The sequence below is a fragment of the Melanerpes formicivorus genome, unplaced genomic scaffold, assembly GCF_026170545.1.
Source record: "Melanerpes formicivorus ecotype bairdi unplaced genomic scaffold, bMelFor1.0.p_v2 SCAF_80, whole genome shotgun sequence".
Lineage (NCBI taxonomy): Eukaryota > Metazoa > Chordata > Aves > Piciformes > Picidae > Melanerpes > Melanerpes formicivorus.
In genome coordinates, this window is record NW_027142432.1 from 432574 (window position 1) to 454904 (window position 22331).

At 56.5% G+C, this 22331-nt stretch overlaps 1 protein-coding gene across 1 annotated transcript in view; it reads left to right on the forward strand.

Annotated features, from left to right (window-relative positions):
* The window catches only part of LOC137454422 (zinc finger protein 420-like), a 148024-nt gene that overhangs the window by 12418 nt on the left and 113275 nt on the right, over positions 1-22331 (forward strand). Inside the window, exons 4-5 of the mRNA XM_068164462.1 lie at positions 8484-9022; positions 20155-20807. Coding sequence (XP_068020563.1) covers positions 8484-9022; positions 20155-20807 — 1192 coding nt within the window. The remainder of the gene's footprint in view (positions 1-8483; positions 9023-20154; positions 20808-22331) is intronic.

The window sequence follows — 22331 nt, forward strand, 5'->3', positions numbered from 1 at the left end:
CGGCCGTGGGCAGCAACAATGGCGGCCGCGGCCGGCAGGGGCAGCTCCTGGCTGGGCCTCGGCAGCGCCCAGGGGGAGGAGCTGCCGAGCTCTCTGCGCTTCTGATTGGCTGAGGCCTTGCACTCGTGGGCGGGGCTTCCGTTCCAGACTGCTCCCTGCTTCCGCTCCCCGTCCCACGTGGCCGCAGCAGCCGGAGGGGCCGGGCCGGGGTCTCCCTCGCAGCGCTCTCTGCTCGCCAGCAGCCTGCCGGGGCCGGCGGCTCCCTGTGCGCTGAGCTCTTCCTCCTTCTGCTGCACTGCTTCGCTCTTGTCCCGGGGTCCAGGTGTGGTGAGTGAGTCTCTGGGGCTGAGTTGGGGGTCGTGGGGTGGGGATCAGGGAATGCTCTCTGGGGGTCTGCGAGGGGTCGGGAGGGTCGCTTGGGTTATGGAAGGGTTTGTAGGGTAGGGGTTGGTGGGACTGGGGCGGGGGGGAGCCTCTGCGGGGATCTAGGGGAAATCGGTGGGGTTTGGTTGGGGGCTTCTGGGGATATGTGATTGGGGTCCGTGGGATATGGGGGAGATCTATGGGGTTCGGGGTGGGGGTGGGTCTGTGAGGTCCGGGGGAGCTCTGCAAGCTTGGCGCTTGGGGCCTGCGCGGTTTGGGGGGTGGCTCGCTGTGATTGCAGGGACCTCTGTGCGGCTGTGGGGGTCTGCGGTGTTGGGGGTGGTCGTGGGGGGGGCTGTGGGGTAGGGCAGAGGTGTGCAAGGTCGGTGAGCGTCGTCTGTGCTGTTCTGGGAGGGGTCTGTGCGGTTGCGGGGCCGCGGGTGGGGTTGGGGTGGGGGCTCGGTGGGGTTCCTTGTGCTGCTGAATCCCCCTGGTGGGGGCAGCTGCAGACTCCCTCTGGTTGCTGCTGTGTTGCAGCAGGAGCCATTGGTGCCCTGCAGGGGTCCTGGGTAGCGTGGGGGCTGGGGTGCAGCAGAGGCTCCTCTGGGTGGGGGCTCTGGGGGAGCCCTGGGGGGTCGGAGACTTTGTGCTGGCAGCTGCTGTGCTAAAGGGCAGTGCCTGGGCTGTGGGCTAGGCTCAGGGGGGAGCCCAGGCTGTGCCCTGTCTGTGCTTTGGTTGTGCCCAGGCTGTGCCCAGTGTATGTTTTGGCTGTGCCCAGGCTGTGCCCAGGCAGTGCCCAGGTTATGCTTTGGTTGTGCCCAGGCTGTGCCCAGGTTATGCTTTGGCTGTGCCCAGGCTATTCCCTGGCTGTGTCCTGGTTCCTGATGTCAGTGATGAGGCAGATGATGCTCTTCAGACCACTCCTTACACCTCACCCCACACCCCAGGGCAGGAGTCACCTGAGCTCCCACTCCCTCTCTGTGCCCCCCTTCATCAGCTGCTGCGTGAGGGGGCTGCAGGGTCCCTCCCCACCCCTCCTCTGTAAGCCTCTCCCTTGGCTTGAGCCCTCCAGCTGATCCCAGCCTTTAGCCTCGGGGCCCTTCCATTCTTGTGCTCCTGCTTCCAGCCCAGGTCCCTTAGAGGCTTCCTCAGCCACCACAATTTTTTTCCCCTCCCAGGGCCACAGGACAGCAAAGGCTCCAGGGCCAGGGATGGGCTGGGAATGAGGGAAGGGCCTGGGGGTGGTCAGGCAGGAGTTAGGCCTTGTCCCCCACCAAAGGGGAAGGGCTCCAGTGCCCAGCTGGAAGCTGTGTGTGCAGGAAGTGCCAGAACCTGGCAGCACTGCAGGGGACCAAAGGAGTGAATTGTGCTGCAGCTCTGCATGTGGCAGCTGGGAGATGAGCAGCAGCCCCTGGGCACTGTGCCCTCCCATCCAACCTCATCTTCACTTTGGGGATGTGGGGTGGCAGCTCCAGGAGAACTGCAGAGAGAAAGGGGCAGGGAGAGAAGGCAACAAAAAACCCTTCCAGCTGAGGCTCTTTATGCTGCATGTGTGTGTGGATGGTGCTGGAGCTGCACCTGCTGTGTGTGTCTGTGGGCAGTGTGGTAGCTGGCAGGTGCCGGGCGGCTGCTGTGCTGAAGGGCAGCGGCTGGGCTGAGGGCCAGGCGCGGGGGGGAGCTGTGGGCAGGCTGTGTGCTGGGTGCCGTGGGGGTGTCAGGCGTGGGTGCTGTGCTGAGCCTGAGCTTGGGAGCGCCTGGGGCTGGTGTCAGCTGTGGGGCGGTTTGGCTGTGCTGGGGGTGGTGGCATCCAAGGCCTCTGTGCTCTGCAAGCTCTTGAGGCACAAAGATTCCCTGGGGGCTTGCAGAGTGATTCTCAGTTTCTCTGCAGGCCTCCTGAGCACAGAAAGGCTCAGGGCAGGAGGAGCTTCTGCTGATGGTTGTTTTGTGCAACCCTGGGTGTTGGATCAGTGTCTTGGCTCAGTTTGGTCCTTTCTTTTGTGGCCAAGTTGAGGTCCCTTTGGTTTGGCAGCTGAGCACAGCTTGAGGCTTTTGCTGCAATGGTTTTTGTGCTGCCAGCTGGAGTGCTGTGTGCAGCTGTGGTGCCCCCAAGAGGGGCAGGAGGTTGAGCTGTTGGAGAGGGTGTGTAGGATGCCCTGGATTTAGTGGGGGGGCTGTGGCAGCTCCCCTGTGTGGGTTGACTGTAAGAGTTGTGTCTGTTGAGGCTGGAGAGGAGAAGGCTGTGGGGAGAGGTTGGAGCAGCCTTGTGGTAGCTGCTGGGAGCTGTGGAGGGACTTCTGTGAGGGGCTGGGAGTGATGGGCTGAGGGGGAGTGGATTGAAGGTTGAGGAGGGCAGATTTGGAGTGGAGCTTGGGAGGCAATAGTTTGGAGTGGGGGTGGTGAGAGCCTGGAGCAGGTTGGGCAGGGAGGTGCTGGCAGCTCCCTCCCTGGAGGTGCTGAGGGTGAGGTTGGATGAGGGCTTGAGCAGCCTGGTGTGGTGGAAGGTGTCTGTGGGCATGGCAGGGGGTTGGAGCTGTCTGATCTTTGGGGTCCCTTCCAGCCCAAAGCATTCTCTGAAACTGGTTCTTGATTTTGGGGGCTGGTTCCTGAGCATGGGAGCTGGTTCTTGATCTTGGGAAGCCGTTCTGTTCTTAGTTGCTGGCTCTGGAGCTTGGAGCCTGGGTGGGAACTTGGGAAGTGTTCTGACCTCAGTTGCCTGTTCTTGAGCTCAGGATCTGCTTCTGAGCTTAGTTGCTGGGTGTGAGCTTGGTAAGGGATTCTACCTTAGTTGCTGGCTCTGGGCTTGGGGTGTGGTTATTGAGTTCAGAGCCTGTCTCTGAGGTCAGGGGCTGGTTCTTGAGCTTGGGATGTGATTCTGACCTTAGTCACTGGCTCTGGAGCTTGGGGGCTGGTTCTTGAGCTTGGATAGGTGTTCTGACCTCACTTGCTGGCTTGGGAGCTTGCAAGCTGGTTCTTGAGCTTGGGGGCTGGGTGTGAGCTTAGTTGGTGATTCTTGAGTTTGGGAGTTGGGTCTGAGCTGGGAGCTGGGTCCGCACTTTTGATCTGGGTTCTTGAGCTTGAGGGCTGGTTATGAGCTTGGGAGCTGGCTCAGAGCCTGGAGCTATTTCTTGAGCTAGGGAAGTGGTTCTGATCTTAGCTGCCTGTTCAGGAGCTCGGGATGTGCTTTTGAGCTTGGGGACTGGGTGTTAGCTTGGAAAAGGGTTCTGACCTTAGTTGCTGGCTCTTGAGCTCATGGGGGCTGGCTCTTGAGCTTGGGAGCTGTCTCTGAGCTTGGAGGCTGGTTCTGCATTTCTGATCTGGATTCTTTTCCTTGGGAGCTGTCTCTGACCTTAGTTGCTTGTTTGTGAGCTTGGGGGCTGGGAGTGAGCTTGGCCCCTGTCTTGAATTTAAAATGAGAGAGTTCAGCCAGTTGGAAGTTGAAGCTGAGCTGCTTTGCACTGCAGTGCTTCAGAGTTTGTGATGCTCCAAAGGCAGATCTCAAAGAGCTGCTGCAAGAGTTGAGCTGAAGTGGCACAGTGCCCTGCAGAGGCAAAAGCTTTTCCCTGCCAGTCAGCCATTGGAATCATCTCCCCAGGGCAGTGGTGGATTGCCCTGCAGGGCAGAGTTGGAAGGCTCAGCTTGGCAGGGGGCTGGGCCAGCTCCTTTCCAGTGCAGTGTCAGCTGGCAAGGTTGGAGCAGCTGAGCCTTGGGGTCCCTTGCAGCCTGGCATTGTGTGGCAGCAGAGCTGTGCTGCTGGTTTTGAGGGCACTTGGAAAGCTTCTGGAGCATTTGTGCAGAGTGTGCAAGACATCCCTGAGCCTAGCAACTCCCTCAGCTCTCTTCAGAATGAACTCTGCAGAGCTGGAAGAGCTTTCCAGGAATTTGGCAGAGGTTTGGAGGAGTTTGGAAGGGATTTTGGTTCTCCTCCTCCTTGTCCTCTTCCTTCTCCTCCTCTGCCTCATCTTTTTCCTGCTCTCCCTGGAGGCTGCACTTAGACTCCTAGAATCCTGGAGTGGTTTGGGTTGGGAGGGAGCTGCAAAGGTGCTGCAGTCCAAGCCCCTCTGCAGTGGGCAGGGACATCCTGCACTAGCTCAGGTTGCCCAGAGCCCTGTCCAGCCTCACCTTGCACCTCTGCAGGGCTGGGACCTCAAGCCCCTCCCTGGGCAACCTGTTGCAGTGTTCCAGCAGCCTCCTGGTGCAGAACATGTTCCTCACCTCCAATCTCAATCTGCTCTGCTCTAGTTTGCAAAGCCTGCAGGGACAGGACCAGGGGCAATGGCTTCAAAGATTCCCTCTGCAGCCTTCTTGAAGTCCCCTTCAGGTACCAGAAGGTCACTCTTAGGTCTCCCCAGAACCTTCTCTTCTCCTCTCCAGGCTGAACACCCCCAGCTCCCTCAGCCTGTCCTGGTAGCAGAGCTGCTGCAAGCCCCTGATCATTTTTGTGTCCCTCCTCTGGGCCTTCTCCATCAGGTCCATGTCCTTCCTGTGTTGATGGCTCCAGAGCTGGCTGCAGTGCTGCAGGTGAAGTCTCAGCAGAGCAGAGCCAAGTGCCAGGATGGCCTCTGTCCATCTGTGGCCCTGCTGCTTTTGGTGCAGCCCAGGCTGCCCTTGGCCTTGTGGGCTGCAGGCTCCCCCTGTCTGTTCCTGTCCAGCTTCTTGTCCAGCAGCACCCCCCAGTGGTTTTCTGCAGGGCTGCTTCCTATCCCCTCCTCCCCCAGCCTGTCCTGATTGTGAGGATTGTGCCAGGCCAGGGGCAGGACCCTGCCCTTGCTCTTGTTGAAGCTCAGGAGGTTGCCCTGGGCCCCCTCTGCAGCTTGTCCCCTTGAGCTCCTCCACCTTGTTCTGCAGGGTATTGCCTTAGGTTTCAGGAGGCAGAGAGGCTCTCTTTGAGCCTTGTGAAAGGAGTTGATGCCAAGCTGTGGCCAGAGGGCTGGATAGAATTGGGCAGTTTCCATGGCTGTGCTGTTCAGAGCTGCATCCTACAGTGCAAAGCATCAAATCCACAACAATCCATAGTGTGCCTGGGCCACGGGAGCCAAGCAACCTCCCTAGGCCAAAGCTTCCTCCAGAGCTCCACCAAAGCAGGCCAGAACCCCAGGCCCCAAATGTCTTCCCCCTCCTCCATGCCTCTCTGCCCCTCCTCCCCCCATACCCAAGAGCTGCAGTTACAGAGTCTGGTAGGCAGCTCCCACGTGAGCCAGGCCACTGCAGGCTGCAGTTGGCAGCATTGCCAAGGCCTCAAAGCTCCTCTGCAGAGAGAGATCCCAGAAGCTGTTGCTGGGAGCAGAGAGGAAGGGCAAAGGAGGTTGGAGATCCTGTGCTATTCCTTTGTAGAGAGTGGGTGCAGGCCTTGTGGGAATGAACTAAGCTAGATGACACTTTGTGGTGTCCCTCTGGACTCTGCTGTCCCTTCTGGAGGTCTCTACTCTCTGGTGTAAGACATCCCAGTGCCTTCCACTCACCACAGGGATTCTCCTCCATGCTCTCATCCAGGGGCTTCTGTTGGGCCCTGCTGGCTGTGTAGATCAGCCCTGGTGATGTTGTAGGACCCTGGTGACTCTCAGAGGGCAGCAAGTGAGTGGAGATGGAGCACTGGATGGAGAGATGGAGGGTGAAGGCTGCAGGGGGTGGGAGGGCTTAGTTCAGCAGCTGTGTGGCTCTGCCTGGCTCCTGCCTCCAATGGTGCTGGCAGCAGCTGACCCCAGAAGCTCAAAGCCCCAAAGCCTGCCTGGCTCAGGACCCTCCTGCCCTGTCCCCTCCTGACATCCAGCACAGCCCAAGCAGGCACTCAGGGCTCCTACCCACACAGCCCAGCCATCCCCCATGGCAGGAGTCACCTGAGGTCTCACTCCCTCTCTGTCCCCTTTCCTCTCATCAGTTGCTGCCTGAGGTGTCTGCAGGGTCCCTCCCCAGCCCTCATCTGTAACCCCCCCCTTGGCTTGGTGCTGTTCTTTCAGCCCTCCAGCTGATCCCAGCCTTTAGTCTCAGGCCCCTTCCATTCTTGTGCTGCTGCTTCCAGCCCAGTTCCTTAGATGCTCCTCAGCCACAGCATTTCCCACTCCACCCTTCCAGCTGCAGTGGCAGTGGAGGTGGGGGGGACAGGGCCATGGGAGAGCCAAGGCAGCAGGGACATGGATAGGCTGGGAATGAGGGAAAGGCCTGAGAATGGTCAGGCAGGAATTAGGCCTTGTCCCCCCAAGAAGGGGAGAGGATGCAGGGCCCAGGTGGCAAATGTGTGTGCAGGGAATGGCAGAATATGGCAGCATTTGAGGAGGTGAAAGGAGTGAATTATGCTGCAGCTCTGCCTGTGTCAGCTGGGAGATGAACAGCAGCCCATGGGCACTGTGCCCTCCCATCCAACCTCATTTTTCTCTTGGGGATGTGGAGTGGCAGCTCCAGGGAACTGCAAAGAGCAAGCTGAGAGAAATGGTCAGGGAGAGAAGGAAGCCAAACCCTTTCCAGTGAGTCTCTTTGGGTTGCAGGTGTGTGAAGGGTGCTGGAGGTGTGAGGTTTGGGCAGGAGCCAGAGACTCCTCCAGCATCCCAGTGAGGGCTGAAGAGGTTTAGCAAGAAGCTGCCCAAGTCCCTTCCCCCTTTGCTGCATCTGCAGAGATCATGAAGCTCCCTTTGTGTGTGTCCTGAGGGCTGCTGTGATCTTCTGTTGGGGAGTGGGCAGCAGAGAGGTGTGTGCAGGGCAGAGCTGAGCACAGAGTGTGTGGGGTGGGGGCAGAGCCAGGGAGGAGAGCTGTGGCCAGAGCAAGATCTGCTGGCAAAGGCAGGTGCAGGCAGCAGAGGCCTGGGCAGGTAGTGGGAGGAAGCTTTAGGCAAGGCCTGGGAGAGGCTGTGTGGAGGCAGCTGTGTTGTGGTGCTGGCCTGCAGCTGTGTGCTGGGGGCTGTGTGCTGGGCAAGGAGCTGTCTGCACTTGTTGAGGCCTCCCATCTTGATCAGCCCTGGCTGTGTGCTGTGGCTGTGCTGCTGGGCTTGGGAGCTGCCCCCAGCAAGGCTGAGCTGTGCTGCCTGGTCCTGGGCAGTGCTGAGCCATCCCTTGCAGGTCAGTGCTCTCCTTTGAGCCCTTTGCTTCTCTGTGGCAGGGGCTGAGTCCTCTCTCCATCATCCCTGCCCCTGTGTGCTGGGGAACAGCAGAATTTGCAAACCTGCCCCTTGAAGCAGCCTAACAGGTGAGAAACCCAGAGTGGGTTAACAGCAGGACCCCAGTCCCCAGGGCAGCTTCCGACCTCCTCCACCTCCTCCTACCCCCCACATTTCACCTCTCCAGGAGCTCTGAGGCACATCAGGTGTTGTGGGAGTTGAGGAATGCTCCAGGCTGCTGGGGGTGAGTTGTGAGCAGGAGGTGATGTTTGGGGGTTGGGATCTGGAGGGTGGTGGGAGAAGGTCGGAGGTGGTTTGGTGTTCTTTGTTCAGTGCTGCTGCCTCCATTGTCTGAGCCAGGGGAGATCAAAGGACAGGGCCTGGGCCAGGATCTCCCCTGCCAATGTCACCAGGCTCAAGGAGAGTGGGACAAGACCACTTGTAAGCCCCAGGGTACCTCAGGGCACTGATCACAGGAACCTGGGGTCTCAGCAGAGGTATTGGAGGTCTGTGCCCACACTGTGGCAGAAACTGAAGGTTTGAGGTCCCCTCTGCATTCTCTCCTCTAGCTGGGTGTTGGGAAGTGTTGGGAGTCAGGGACTGTCATGACCCAGGCAGGATCTGAGGGTTTGAGGTCGTGGGCTCAGGTGCTTCCATCTTCCCTATTGGAGAGCTGTGACCCCTCCCTCCCACAGTATAGCCTCACAGAAGGACCCAGGCAAGAGCTGGGAGGAGATGCAGCACCTAGAGATCAAGTTGGAGAAGCCAATGTGCAGTCCCAAGGTAGAGGAGGATGAGGAGGAAAAAGAGGAGAAGATGGAGGATGATGCTGAGAATGACAACTGTGAAGAGGAGGAGGAGGATGATGATGATGGTGACCAGGATGAGGGGGAGGAATGTATGGAGGAGGATGAAGCCAGAGCAAGTCCCTCAGTGTCACCCAAAGAGCTGAATCAGTGCCCTGAGTGTGGGCAGAGCTTCCCAGGTAGCTCAGAGCTAGTGAAGCACCACTGCCCACAACCTGGCTCCCGGCCCTTCGTTTGTGGTGACTGTGGCAAGAGGTTCCGCTGCAACTCTGAGCTCATCAAGCACCGCCGCACCCACAGTGGAGAGAAACCTTTCACCTGTGCTGACTGTGGGCAGAGCTTCACCCAGCGCGGCAATCTCACCCAGCACCGCCGCTCCCACACGGGCGAGAGACCCTTCTGTGACAGCTGTGGCAAGCGGTTCAGGGTGATCTCTGATCTTAGGCAACACCGCTTCACCCACACCAGTGAGAAGGCCTTCACCTGCAGGGACTGCGGCAAGAGCTTCAAACAGAGCTCCACTCTCACCATCCATCGCCGCATCCACACTGGAGAGCATCTGTTCCCCTGTGCTGAGTGCGGCAAGACGTTCACCAGGAGTACTCCATACATCCAGCACCAACTCATCCACAGCGGTGAGAAGCCGTACAGCTGTGTTGACTGTGGCAAGAGCTTCACCCAGGCTGCAGGCCTCATAGATCACCGTCGCGTGCACATTGGCGATAAGTCTTTCAGCTGTGCTGAGTGTGGCCAGGCCTTCAGACAGAGGAGCGCTCTCACTGAGCACCACCGCACCCACACCGGTGTGAAAGCTTTCAGCTGTGCTGCCTGTGGTAAGAGCAGACGGAGCCAACGTCTCACTCGGCACCGCCGCACCCACACTGCCGAGATACCCTTCACTTGTGGCGACTGTGGTAAGAGCTTCACCCAGAAGCGATCCCTCAGCAATCACCGCTGCACCCACACCTGAGAGCAGCCTGCACTGGAGAGGAGGCATAAATCCACCTAAAATCTGTTGGGTAATCGTGACCCATCTTTGAGGGCCTTTCCAGCATCAAAATCATCTCTTTTTCCTTTGCAGTTCTCAGGGACTGGGGACACCAGCAGCAACCAACACCTCCTGCCCTTCTTAACACCAATTATTTCTAATGAGAACAATTACAGTGCTCAGTTGGCACAGCTGGAGCTCCAAGTGGAGCTCAGCAGGGCTTTGCCAGAGTCTATCTGGTTCTTCCCCAGGGTCTGTCTGGTTTTTCCCCAATGCTTTGTCTCTCCCTGGGGTAAGAAATCCTCTCTGTATATTCACCAATCATGTCAATAAAACCCAAAAGTTACCCAAATCCTGTCTGTTTGCTTTTATTTCAGATATCCCTGCCTCAATGCTCAAATTTTGGGGGCATTTCCTCCCAAGGGATGGGGTGGAGCTGTGTGCCCTGTTCAGGGAGGGGAAAATGAAGCTCTCAGAGAAGTCTTGAGGGGCATCTCAGAGGCATTCTGCAGGGGCTTTCAGGTGATCTTAGGTGTTTGGGATTTGGATGGTCCTAGGACTGACTTTTGGGATCTTTGGAGGGTGTAGGGGGAAGCTGATGGAGATCTTTGGAAGAACTCAGAAAGCTTCTGTTGGCTTTCCACTCGGGCTGGAACAGGTTGAAGAGCTGAGAAGAGGATAAGCTGCCTGTTCTCCCCCAAAACAGAAGGAAGGGAAAAATAACACACATGAATCAAAAAACCCTCTGGGCTGGGATAAGGACTTGAGATAAGATCAAAAGAGTTGAATCCAAAGGAGATCCCATAATGCACACTGACCTGAGGCTGTTTGCAGAAAGAAGCACAGCAGTCAGCAGCAGCAGCCAGGAGTTAAACCCCTGCAGCCCTGCCCCTCAGCAAAGAATCAGCACCTGATAGCCAGAACCCAACAGCAGCAACCAGAATAGGAAGCCTCTCATGTTGCCATCTGAACTTCAAGCCCTGTAGTTCTTTGCTCCAGCCAGCACTGTCCCTGTGAAGGTGGCATGAGGCAGGATGGAGTAATGGCAGCAAATTTCCAGCTTAACCTTTGATATTGCCAAGCCCTCATTCTGTGCCACCTGCACCATGCCCAGCAACAATCAGCAGCACACCTCAGGCACTGTCCATGCTCACTCCACAGGAGGTTGCTTTGCAGTACCCAGAGGGCTGCTCACTGCAGGTGCTCTGCAGCTCCACTCTGTTCCAGCACAGTCTGGATCAGTCCATGCCCAGTCCAAATACTGCAACTGCTGGGGCTGTGTTTCCAGCTCTGGGGCAATTGAGTCCAGTGACTCCTTCCATGCCTCCAAGTGAAAGCAAACTGTGGCTTGCATCCCAGTACTCAGCTTCCAACACATCCAGGTGTGGGGATCCTCCTGTCATACCAGAAACAGAGATGGGTTCCACCCCTCGTGGTTTGATGGTGTCAGAGCACTCTGGGCACCTGTATCTACTAAAGCTTTATCCTCTCATGGCTTCAACTTGCCAGGCCATTGGTTCTGTGTGATCCAACAAACCAATTTGTCTCTCCCCTCCATGTGGTTGGAGGCAGAGCCCCTATAAGTGCTGGGTGCTGCACTTTGGCCACAACAACCCCATGCAGTGCTACAGGCTGGGGTCAGAGTGGCTGGAGATCAGCCAGACAGAAAGCTACCTTGATGGTACTGGTTGATAGTAGGCTGAACATGAGCCAGCAGTGTGCCCAGGTGGCCAAGCAGGCAAATGGCATCCTGGCCTGCATCAGGAACAGTGTGGCCAGCAGGAGCAGGGAGGTCATTCTGCTCCAGTACACATGTTAAAATACAGTTTTGTTATTTTGACCTCTTCTTTGCCTTAATGACAGGCATGCCAGTAGAGAATGACCAGTTGAGATGTGACACATGTGCCTGCTGATAGACTAGAGAACTTTACTGCACTTTGGCCACAGCAACCCCATGCAGAGCTACAGGCTGGGGTCAGAGTGGTGGAAGAGCTCCCAAACAGAGAGGGACCTGAGGGTGCTGATTGACAGCTGCCTAAACATGAGCCAGCAGTGTGCCCAGGTGGCCAAGAAGGCCAATGGCATCCTGGCCTGCATCGGGAATAGTGTGGCCAGCAGGAGCAGGGAAGTCATTGTGCCCTTGTACTCAGCACTGGTTAGGCCACACCTTGAGTATTGTGTCCAGTTCTGGGCTCCTCAGTTTAAGAAAGATGTTGATATGCTGGAAGGTGTCCAGAGAAGGGCAACAAAGCTGGGGAGGGATTTGGAGTACAAGCCCTATGAGGAGAGGCTGAGGGAGCTGGGATTGCTTAGCCTGGAGAAGAGGAGGCTCAGGGGAGACCTCATTGCTGTCTACAACTACCAGAAGGGAGGTGGTAGATAGGTGGGGGCTGGTCTCTTCTCCCAGGCAACCAGAACCAGAACAAGAGGACACAGTCTCAAGCTGCACCAGGGGAGCTTTAGACTGGATGTTAGGAAGAAGTTCTTCATAGAGAGATGCAGAGTTATCCAAACAGTCCTACGTGACTGCCTTGTGGTCTGTTTTGGTTTGTTCTGGTTTGGAATGGCCTCCTTGGGGGATGTCTGTTCCTCACAGATGAAACTTGTATCCACCTGGGGGAAGAATTGGAATTATCTCTCTGTGCCAATTGGGATATGGAATCCTTCAGATCCTTCATGCAACTCTCAGTTTTTCCAGACAGAGTCTCAATGGCTGAAAGCAAAGAACCACGTGTCATGCTCTCCTCCAGTTGTCTCATTTGATCACTGAATTGGCCAACCGTAGGAGAAGCTCCACCATAATTCCCTGACACAATTCTGCTTGCCAGAATGTTTGCATAATTAGAAGGAGCAAGCTTGATGAGCTTTTTAGCAAGACCAGTACCCACAGGGATGTCATCAGGATTCAGAGGTTCATGTTCACCATAGAGTAGCTCTCTAACAGCAAATTCTCTCAGACACTTAATTCCCTCATCTATGGAAGTCCAGGGTTTAGGATTCCATGGGAGATCATCTCGGGAAGGGTATCTCAGGGCAACTGCCATTAGAAGGCATATCCACAGATTAACCTTACCAAGAGCCTTGCCCAGATGTCTATCTATTCCATCATCCCTCGAGAGAGTTCCTAGCTGAACTGCTGATTTTTTTGGGGGTAAAAAGAGCCAATTTGGTGCCAAAATGGACAATAAAGGCCAACTTGGGGCCAAAAAGGGACAATTTGTGGCTAAAAAGGGACAATAAAGGCCAGCTTGCGGCCAGAAAAGACCAATTTTGGTCAAAAAAGGACGAATAAGGGCAAATTTGGGTCCCAAAGGGGCCAATTTATGGCCAAAAAGAGCCAACAGGGGGCTAAAAAGGGACAATAAAGGCCAATTTGGGACCAAAAAGGGACAATAAAGGCCAACATGGGGCCAAAAAGGGACAATTTGGGGCCCAAAAGGGACAATAAAGGCCACAATAAAGGGACACTTTTGGGGGCCTAGGGGACACTCTGGGGCCTGTTAGAGGTGGATGAGAGCCACTGGAGGTGTTTGGGGCATGGGGAAGGCCAACTCGGGTGGTCGCCCTCTGGTGGCCACTCCTTGTGGTGGCCATGAAGGAGGGGTTGGGGATGGGGAGGCAGAAGTGAGGGGGGGCAGAGGTGGAGGGGAGGCGGGGGGGGGGGCAGCAGATGTGGGAGGGGCCGAAGTGCAGGGGACATAGGTGAGGGGGGAGAGAGGTTAGGAGGGGGGGCAAAGGGGGGGGCAGAGGTGAGGAGGGGGAAAGGTGAAGGGGGAGGGCAGAGGTGACAGGAGAGATGGGGAAGGTAGAAGGTGGGGTGGGGGCTCAGGAGGGCTCAGGGCACACACCTGCAGGGGGCGTTGGGGTTGCTGGGGTCCCAGGCCCCTCTCTGGGCTGGGGTTCTGCTGCCATTGTGCAGCAGAGTCTGGGAGTCTGGGAGCTGCAGTGCAGAGTATGGCTGCCTGTGGGCACACACCATGGGCACCTCAGGGGCAACCAAGGGGCATCCAAGGGCTACCAACCCCCCCCCGAGATCCACCAAAGCCCTGAGATGTCTCCAAGCCCCTTTAGAGACCTCCAGCCCCCCCTGAGATGCCACCAACCCCCCCAAGATGGCTCCAGCCCCCCCCCAACACTTGTCCAAGCCTCAAGAGAAGCCTCCAGAGGACCAAGTCTGGACTCCCAACCCCCCCAGCCCCGCAGGGCCGCACCGAGTGGGGGCTGTCGATGACCTTGTTGATGCTCTGGACGTGGATGTTGTTCTGCACCAAGTCGAGGGCCATGGCAAAGCAGTTGTCCTTCTTCCTGCTCACAGCCTGGTGTCTCACTGCCACCACCTTCCCATACATGTTCAGCACCTGCAGGGGGCGCCACAGCCCCTGCTGAGCGCCAGGATCATGATCCTGGGGGGAGCAGGGAGGGGGAAGGGAGAGGGTTGGTGACAGCCAAAAGGGTTGGGGGGAGGAGGAGGAAGAGGTTGGGGGGAGGAGGAGAAAGAGGTTGGGGGGAGGAGGAGAAAGAGGTTGGGGGGAGGAGGAGGAAGAGGTTGGGGACATGGGGAAGGCCAACTCGGGTGGTAGGACCCCATGGAGACGTCGCCTTGAGGGGCTCTGGGGCCACCCCTGACTTGATCTGCAGGGCCTGGGGGGGCAGGAGGGGACCTTGGGGACCCTTGGAGACCTCCTGACCGTGTCAGTGAACTGGTAGCTGATGGACTTCCGCATCAGGGCAATGGCTGTGGCTCGCTCCTCCCCCACCTGGGGACACAGAGGGACAGGGTGGGGACAGGAAGGGGACAGGAAGGGACCTTGGGGGACAGAAATGGCAATTTATGGCCAAAAAGAGGCAATTTGGGGGTAGGAAGGGGCAAGGAAGGGACATTTGGGGAGAGAAATGGCAATTTAGAGTCCAAAACCGGTGATCTGGGGTCAAAAGGGACAAATTTGCTGCCAAAAAAGGCCAATTTGGGGCCAGAAAGGGCCAATAAAAAGCAAATTGGGGCCAAAAAGGGACAACAAAAGCCAATTTGGGGGCAGAAAAGACAAATTTGGGGCAAAAAAGGGACAATAAAGGCATATTTCAGGCCCCAAAGAGCCAATTTGGGGTAAAACAAGAGCCAATAAAGGCCAATGTGGGGCCAAAAAGAGCAAATTGGGGGCTCCAAAGGGAAAATAAAGGCCAGCTTGGGGCCAGAAAAGACCAATAAGGGCAAATTTGGGTCCCAAAGGGGCCAATTTAGGGCCAAAAGGAGCCAACAGGAGGCTAAAAAGGGACAATAAAGGCCAATTTGGGGCCAAAAAGGGACAATAAAGGAGAATTTGGGCCAGAAAAGGCCAATTTGGGGCCAGAAAAGGCCAATTTATGGCCAAAAAGAGGCAATTTGGGGCCAAAAAGGGATTGTATTTTCGGGCTCTTGAGCTTGGGGTCTAGATGTGGGCTTGGAAAGGGGTTCTGACCTTAGTTGCTCACTCTGGGCTTGGGGTCTGGTTCTTGATCTCTGTCTGTGAGGTCAGGGGCTGGTTCTTGAGTTTGGGAAGTGATTCTGACTTAAGTTGCTGGCTTGGGAGCTGAGTCTGCACTTTTGATCTAGGTTCTGGACCTTAGTGGCTGGCTCTTGAGCTTGGAATGTGTTTCTGATCTTATTTACTGGCTTGTGAGCTTGGGGCCTGGGTGTGAGCTCTGGAGGTGGCTCTGAGCTTGGGAAGTGTTCTGACCTTAATTGATGGTTCTTGAGCTCGGGGGCTGGCTCTGAGCTTGGGAAGTGGTTCTGATCTTAGCTGCTGGTGCTGGGCTTGGGGCCTGGATGTGAACTTAGGAGCTGGCTCTGAGCCTGGGGGCTGGCTCTGCATTTCTGATCTGGATTCTTGTGCTTGGGAGCTGACTCTGACCTTAGTTGCTGGTTCTTGAGCTTGGGGGCTGGGTGTGAGCTTGGCCCCTGTCTTGAATTTAAAATGAGAGAGTTCAGGCAGTTGGAAGTTGAAGCTGAGCTGCTTTGCACTGCAGTGCTTCAGAGTTTGTGGTGCTCCAAAGGCAGATCTCAAAGAGCTGCTGCAAGAGTTGAGCTGAAGTGGCACAGTGCCCTGAAGAGGCAAAAGCTTTTCCCTCCCAGTCAGCCTTTGGAATCATCTCCCCAGGGCAGTGGTGGATTGCCCTGCAGGGCAGAGTTGGAAGGCTCAGCTTGGCAGGGGGCTGGGCCAGCTCCTTTCCAGTCCAGTGTCAGCTGGCAAGGTTGGAGCAGCTGAGCCTTGGGGTCCCTTGCAGCCTGGCATTGTGTGGCAGCAGAGCTGTGCTGCTGGTTTTGAGGGCACTTGGAAAGCTTCTGGAGCATTTGTGCAGAGTGTGCAAGACATCCCTGAGCCTAGCAACTCCCTCAGCTCTCTTCAGAATGAACTCTGCAGAGCTGGAAGAGCTTTCCAGGAATTTGGCAGAGGTTTGGAGGAATTTGGAAGGGATTTTGGTTCTCCTCCTCCTTGTCCTCTTCCTTGTCCTCCTCTGCCTCATCTTCTTCCTGCTCTCCCTGGATGCTGCACTTAGACTCCTAGAATCCTGGAGTGGTTTGGGTTGGGAGGGAGCTGCAAAGGTGCTGCAGTCCAAGCCCCTCTGCAGTCAGCAGGGACATCCTGCACTAGCTCAGGTTGCCCAGAGCCCTGTCCAGCCTGACCTTGAACCTCTGCAGGACTGGGACCTCAAGCCCCTCCCAGGGCAACCTGTTGCAGTGTTCCAGCAGGCTCCTGATGCAGAACTTGTTCCTCGCATCCAGTCTCAATCTGCTCTGCTCTAGTTTGAAGCCATTGCCTCTGGTGCTGTCCCTGCAGGCTTTGCAAAGAGTCCCTCTGAAGCCTTCTTGTAGTCCCCTTCAGGTACCAGAAGTTCACTCTTAGGTCTCCCCAGAGTCTTCTTTTCTCCTCTCCAGGCTGATCACCTCCAGCTCCCTCAGCCTGTCCTGGTAGCAGAGCTGCTCCAAGCCCCTGATCATTTTTGTGTCCCTCCTCTGGACCCTCTCCATCAGGTCCATGTCCTTCCTGTGTTGAGGGCTCCAGAGCTGGCTGCAGTACTACAGGTTAAGTCTCAGCAGATCAGAGCCAAGTGCCAGGATGGCCTCTGGCCATCTCTGGCCATGCTGCTTTTGGTGCAGCCCAGGCTGCCCTTGGCCTTGTGGGCTGCAGGCTCCCCCTGTCTGTTCCTGTCCAGCTTCTTGTCCAGCAGCATCCCCCAGTGGTTTTCTGCAGGGCTGCTTCCTATCCCCTCCTCCCCCAGCCTGTCCTGATTGTGAGGATTGTGCCAGGCCCGGGGCAGGACCCTGCCCTTGCTCTTGTTGAAGCTCAGGAGGTTGCCCTGGGCCCCCTCTGCAGCTTGTCCCCTTGAGCTCCTCCACCTTGTTCTGCAGGGTATTGCCTTAGGTTTCAGGAGGCAGAGAGGCTCTCTTTGAGCCTTGTGAAAGGAGTTGATGCCAAGCTGTGGCCAGAGGGTTGGATAGAATTGGTCAGTTTCCATGGCTGTGCTGTTCTGAGCTGCATCCTACAGTGCAAAGCATCCAATCCACAACAATCCATAGTGCGCCTGGGCCACGGGACTCAAGCAACCTCCCTAGGCCAAAGCTTCCTCCAGAGCTCCACCAAAGCAGGCCAGAACCCCAGGCCCCAAATACCTTCCCCCTCCCCCATACCTCTCTGCCCCTCCTCCCCCATACGCAAGAGCTGCAGTTACAGATTCTGGTAGGCAGCTCCCAGGTGAGCCAGGCTGCTGCAGGCCGCAGTTGGCAGCACTGCCAAGGCCTCAAAGCTCCTCTGCAGAGAGAGATCCCAGAAGCTGTTCCTGGGAGCAGAGAGGAAGGGCAAAGGAGACTGGAGAGCCTGTGCTGTTCCTTTGTAGAGAGTGAGTGCAGGCCTTGTGGGAATGAACTAAGCTAGATGACACTTTGTGGTGTCCCTCTGGACTCTGCTGTCCCTGCTGGCAGTCTCTGATCTCTGGTGTAAGACATCCCAGTGCCTTCCACCCACCACAGGGATTCTCCTCCATGCTGTCATCCAGGGGCTTCTCTTGGGTCTTACTGGCTGTGTAGATCAGCCTAGGTGATGTTGTAGGACCCGGGGGACTCTCAGAGGGCAGCAAGTGAGTGGAGCTGGAGCACTGGATGGAGAGATGGAGGGTGAAGGCTGCAGGGGGTGGGAGGGCTTAGTTCAGCAGCTGTGTGGCTCTGCCTGGCTCCTACCTCCAATGGTGCTGGCAGCAGCTGACCCCAGAAGCTGAAAGGCCCAAATCCTGCCTGGCTCAGGACAGTCCCCTGTCCCCTCCTGACATCCAGCACAGCCTAAGGAGGCACTCAGGGCTCCTAGCCACACAGCCCAGCCATCCCCCATGGCAGGAGTCACCTGAGGTCTCACTCCCTCTCTGTCCCCCTTGCTCTCATCAGCTGCTGCCTGAGGTGTCTGCAGGGTCCCTCCCCAGCCCTCATCTGTAACCCCCCCTTGGCTAGGTGCTGTTCTTTCAGCCCTCCAGCTGATCCCAGCCTTTAGTTTCAGGCCACTTCCATTATTGTGCTGCTGCATCCAGCCCAGTTCCTTAGATGCTCCTCAGCCACAGCATTTCCCACTCCACCCTTCCAGCTGCAGTGGCAGTGGAGGTGGGGGATACAGGACCATGGTACAGCCAAGGCAGTAGGGCCATGGATGTGCTGGGAATGAGGGAAAGGCCTGAGAATGGTCAGGCAGGAATTAGGCCTTGTCCCCTCAAAAAGGGGAGAGGATGCAGGGCCCAGGTGGCAAATGTGTGTGCAGGAAATGGCAGAATCTGGCAACATTTTAGGAGGTGAAAGGAGTGAATTGTGCTGCAGCTCTGCCTGTGTCATCTGGGAGATGAACAGCAGCCCATGGGCACTGTGCCCTCCCATCCAACCTCATTTTTCTCTTGGGGATGTGGAGTGGCAGCTCCAGGGAACTGCAAAGAGCAAGCTGAGAGAAATGGTCAGGGAGAGAAGGAAGCCAAACCCTTTCCAGTGAGTCTCTTTGAGCTGCAGGTGTGTGAAGGGTGCTGGAGGTGTGAGGTTTGGGCAGGAGCCAGAGACTCCTCCAGCATCCCAGTGAGGGCTGAAGATGTTTAGCAAGAAGCTGCCCAAGTCCCTTCCCCCTTTGCTGCATCTGCAGAGATCATGAAGCTCCCTTTGTGTGTGTCCTGAGGGCTGCTGTGATCTTCTGTTGGGGAGTGGGCAGCAGAGAGGTGTGTGCAGGTCAAAGGTAAGCACAGAGTGTGTGGGGTGGGGGCAGGGCCAGGGAGGAGTGCTGTGGCTAGAGCTCTCCCTGCTGGCAAAGGCAGGTGCAGGCAGCAGAGGCCTGGGCAGGCAGTGGGAGGAAACTTTAGGCAAGGGCTGGGAGAGGCTGTGTGGAGGCAGCTGTGTTATGGTGCTGGCTTGCAGCTGCGTGCTGGGGGCTGTGTGCCGGGCAAGGAGCTGAGTCCGCAGTTAGTCTCATAGTATCATAGTATCAGTCAGGGTTGGAAGGGTCAACAAGGATCATCTAGCTCCAACCCCCTGCCATGGGCAGGGACACCCCACACTAGATCAGCCTGGCCAGAGCCTCATCCAGCCTGGGCTTAAACACCTCCAGGAACGGGGCCTCAACCACCTCCCTGGACAACCCATTCCAGGGCTTCACCACTCTCATGGTGAAGAACTTCCTCCTCACATCCATACTCAACCTTGTTGAGGTCTCCCATCTTGATCAGCCCTGGGAGTGTGCTGTGGCTGTGCTGCTGGGCTTGGGAGCTGCCCCCAGTAAGGCTGAGCTGTGCTGCCTGGTCCTGGGCAGTGCTGAGTCATCCCTTGCAGATCAGCGCTCTTCTCTGAGCCCTTTAATTCTCTCTGCCAGGGGCTGAGTCCTCTCTCCATCATCCCTGCCCCTGTGTGCTGGGGAAGAGCAGAGTTTGCAGATCTGTCCCTTGGAGCAGCCCAACAGGTAAGAAACCCAGAGTGGGGAAACAGCAGGACCCCAGCCCCCAGGGCAGCTCCCAACCTCCTCCACCTCCTCCTGCCCAGCATATTTCACCTCTCCAGGAGCTCTGAGGCACATCAGGTGTTGTGGGAGTTGAGGAATGCTCCAGGCTGCTGGGGGTGAGTTGTGAGCAGGAGATGATGTTTGGGGGTTGGGATCTGGAGGGTGGTGGGAGAAGGTCGGAGGTGGTTTGGTGTTCTTTGTTCAGTGCTGCTGCCTCCATTGTCTGAGCCAGGGGAGATCAAAGGACAGGGCCTGGGCCAGGATCTCCCCTGCCAATGTCACCAGGCTCAAGGAGAGTGGGACAAGACCACTTGTAAGCCCCAGGGTACCTCAGGGCACTGATCACAGGAACCTGGGGTCTCAGCAGAGGTATTGGAGGTCTGTGCCCATACTGTGGCAAAAACTGAAGGTTTGAGGTCCCCTCTGCCTTCTCTTCTCCAGCTGGGTGTTGGGAGTCAGGGAGTGTCATGACCCAGGCAGGATCTGAGGGTTTGAGGTCCTGGGCTCAGGTGCTTCCATCTTCCCTATTGCAGAGCTGTGACCCCTCCCTCCCGCAGTATGGCCTCACAGAAGGACCCAGGCAAGAAGCAACACCCAGAGATCAAGTTAGAGAAGCCAATGTGCAGTCCCAAGGTAGAGGAGGATGAGGAGGAAAAAGAGGACAAGATGGAGGATGATGCTGAGAATGACAACTATGATGAGGAGGATTATGATGATGATGAAGGTGACCAGGATGAGAGGGAGGAATGTATGGAGGAGGATGAATCCAGAGCAGGTCCCTCAGTGTCACCCAAAGAGCTGAATCAGTGCCCTGAGTGTGGGCAGAGCTTCCCAGATAGCTCAGAGCTTGTGAAGCACCTCTGCCTACAACCTGGCACTTGTCCCTTCATTTGTGGTGACTGTGGCAAGAGGTTCCGCTGGAACTCTCATCTCACCCGGCACCGCCGCACCCACACTGGAGAGAGGCCCTTCCCTTGTGACAGCTGTGGCAAACGGTTCAGGCAGATCTCTACTCTTAGGCGACACCACCTCAGCCACAGCAGGGAGAAGGCCTTCACCTGCTGGGACTGTGGCAAGAACTTCAAACGCATCTCCACTCTTACCATCCATCGCCGCATCCACACCGGAGAGCATCTGTTCCCCTGTGCTGAGTGCGGCAAATGCTTTACCACGAGTACTAAATACATCCAGCACCAACTCATCCACAGCGGGGAGCAACCGTACAGCTGCGCCGACTGCGGTAAGGGCTTCACTAAGAAGGGAGACCTCACAGAGCACCGTGGTGTGCACACTGGCGAGAAGTCTTTCAGCTGTGCTCAGTGTGGCCAGGCCTTCAGACATAGGAGCACTCTCATTGCACACCACCGCACCCACACCGGTGAGGAACCTTACACTTGTGCTGACTGTGGCAAGAGCTTCGGCCACAGGAAGACTGTCATTGCTCACCGCCGCACCCACACTGGTGAGATGCCCTACACTTGTGCTGCCTGCGGGAAGAGCTTCAGCCAGAGGCAACATCTCAGTCGCCACCGCCGCACTCACACTGGTGAGAAGGCTTTCACCTGTGCTGATTGTGGTAAGAGCTTCACCCGGATGGAGTACTTCAACAAGCACCGCTACATCCACACCAGAGAGCAGCCTGTACTGGAGGGGAGGCATAAATCCACCTAGAATCTGTGGGGTAATCATGACCCTTCTGAGAGGGCCTTTCCAGCACCAAAATCATCCCTTTTTACTTTGCAGTTCTCAGGGACTGGGGACACCAGCAGCAACAAACACCTCCTGCCCATCTGAACACCAATTATTGCTGATGAGAACAATTACAGTGCTGAGTTGGCACAGCTGGAGCTCCCAGTGGAGCTAGGCAGGGCTTTGCCAGGGTCTGTCTGGTTCTTCCCCAGTGCTTTGTGTCTCCCTGGGGTAAGAAATCCTCTGTCCATTGACCAATAAAACCCAAATAATAAAACCTCAAAGTTACCCAAATCCTGTCTGTTTGCTTTTATTTCAGATATCCCTGCCTCAATGCCCGAATTTTGGGGGCATTTGCTCCCAAGGGATGGGGTGGAGCTGTGTGCCCAGTTCAAAGAGGGGAAAATGAGGCTCTCAGAGGAGTCTTGAGGGGCATCTCAGAGGCATTCTTCAGGGGCTTTCAGGTGATCTTAGGTGTTTGGCATTTGGATGGTCCTAGGACTGAATTTTGGGATCTTTGGAGAGTGTAGGGGGAAGCTGATGGAGATCTTTGGAAGAACTCAGAAAGCTTCTGTTGGCTTTTCACTCTGGGGCTGGAACAGGTTGAAGAGCTGAGAAGAGGTTAAGCTGCCTGTCTCCCCAAAACAGAAGTGAGGGAAAAATAACACACACAGGAACCAAAAAACCCTCTGGGTTGAGATAAGGACTTGAGATAAGAACAAAAGAGTTGAATCCAAAGGAGATCCCATAATGCACACTGACCTGAGGCTGTTTGCAGAAAGAAGCACAGCAGTCAGCAGCAGCAGCCAGGAGTTAAACCCCTGCAGCCCCCCCCCCCCCTCAGCAAAGAGCCAGCACCTGAGAGCCAGAACCCAACATCAGCAACCAGAACAGGAAGCCTCCCATGTTGCCATCTGAACTTCAAGCCCTGTAGTACTTTGCTCCAGCCAGCACTGTCCCTGTGAAGGTGGCATGAAGCAGGATGGTGTGGAGTAATGGCAGCAAACTTTGAACTTAACCTTTGACATTCCCAAGCCCTCATTCTGTGCCACCTGCACCATGCCCAGCAGCAATCAGCAGCACACTTCAGGCACTGTCCATTCTCACTCCACAGGAGGTTGCTTTGCAGTACCCAGAGGGCTGCTCACTGCAGGTGCTCTGCAGCTCCACTCTGTTCCAGCATAGTCTGGATCAGTCCATGCCCAGTCCAAATGCTGCAAATGCTGGGGCTGTGTTTCCACCCCTGGGGCAATCGAGTCCAGTGACTCCTTCAATGCCTCCAAGTGAAAGCAAACTGTGGCTTGCATCCCAATACTCAGCTTCCAACACATCCAGGTGTGGGGATCCTCCTGCCACACCAGAAACACAGGAGGGTTCCACCCCTTGTGCTTTGATGGTGTCAGAGCACTCT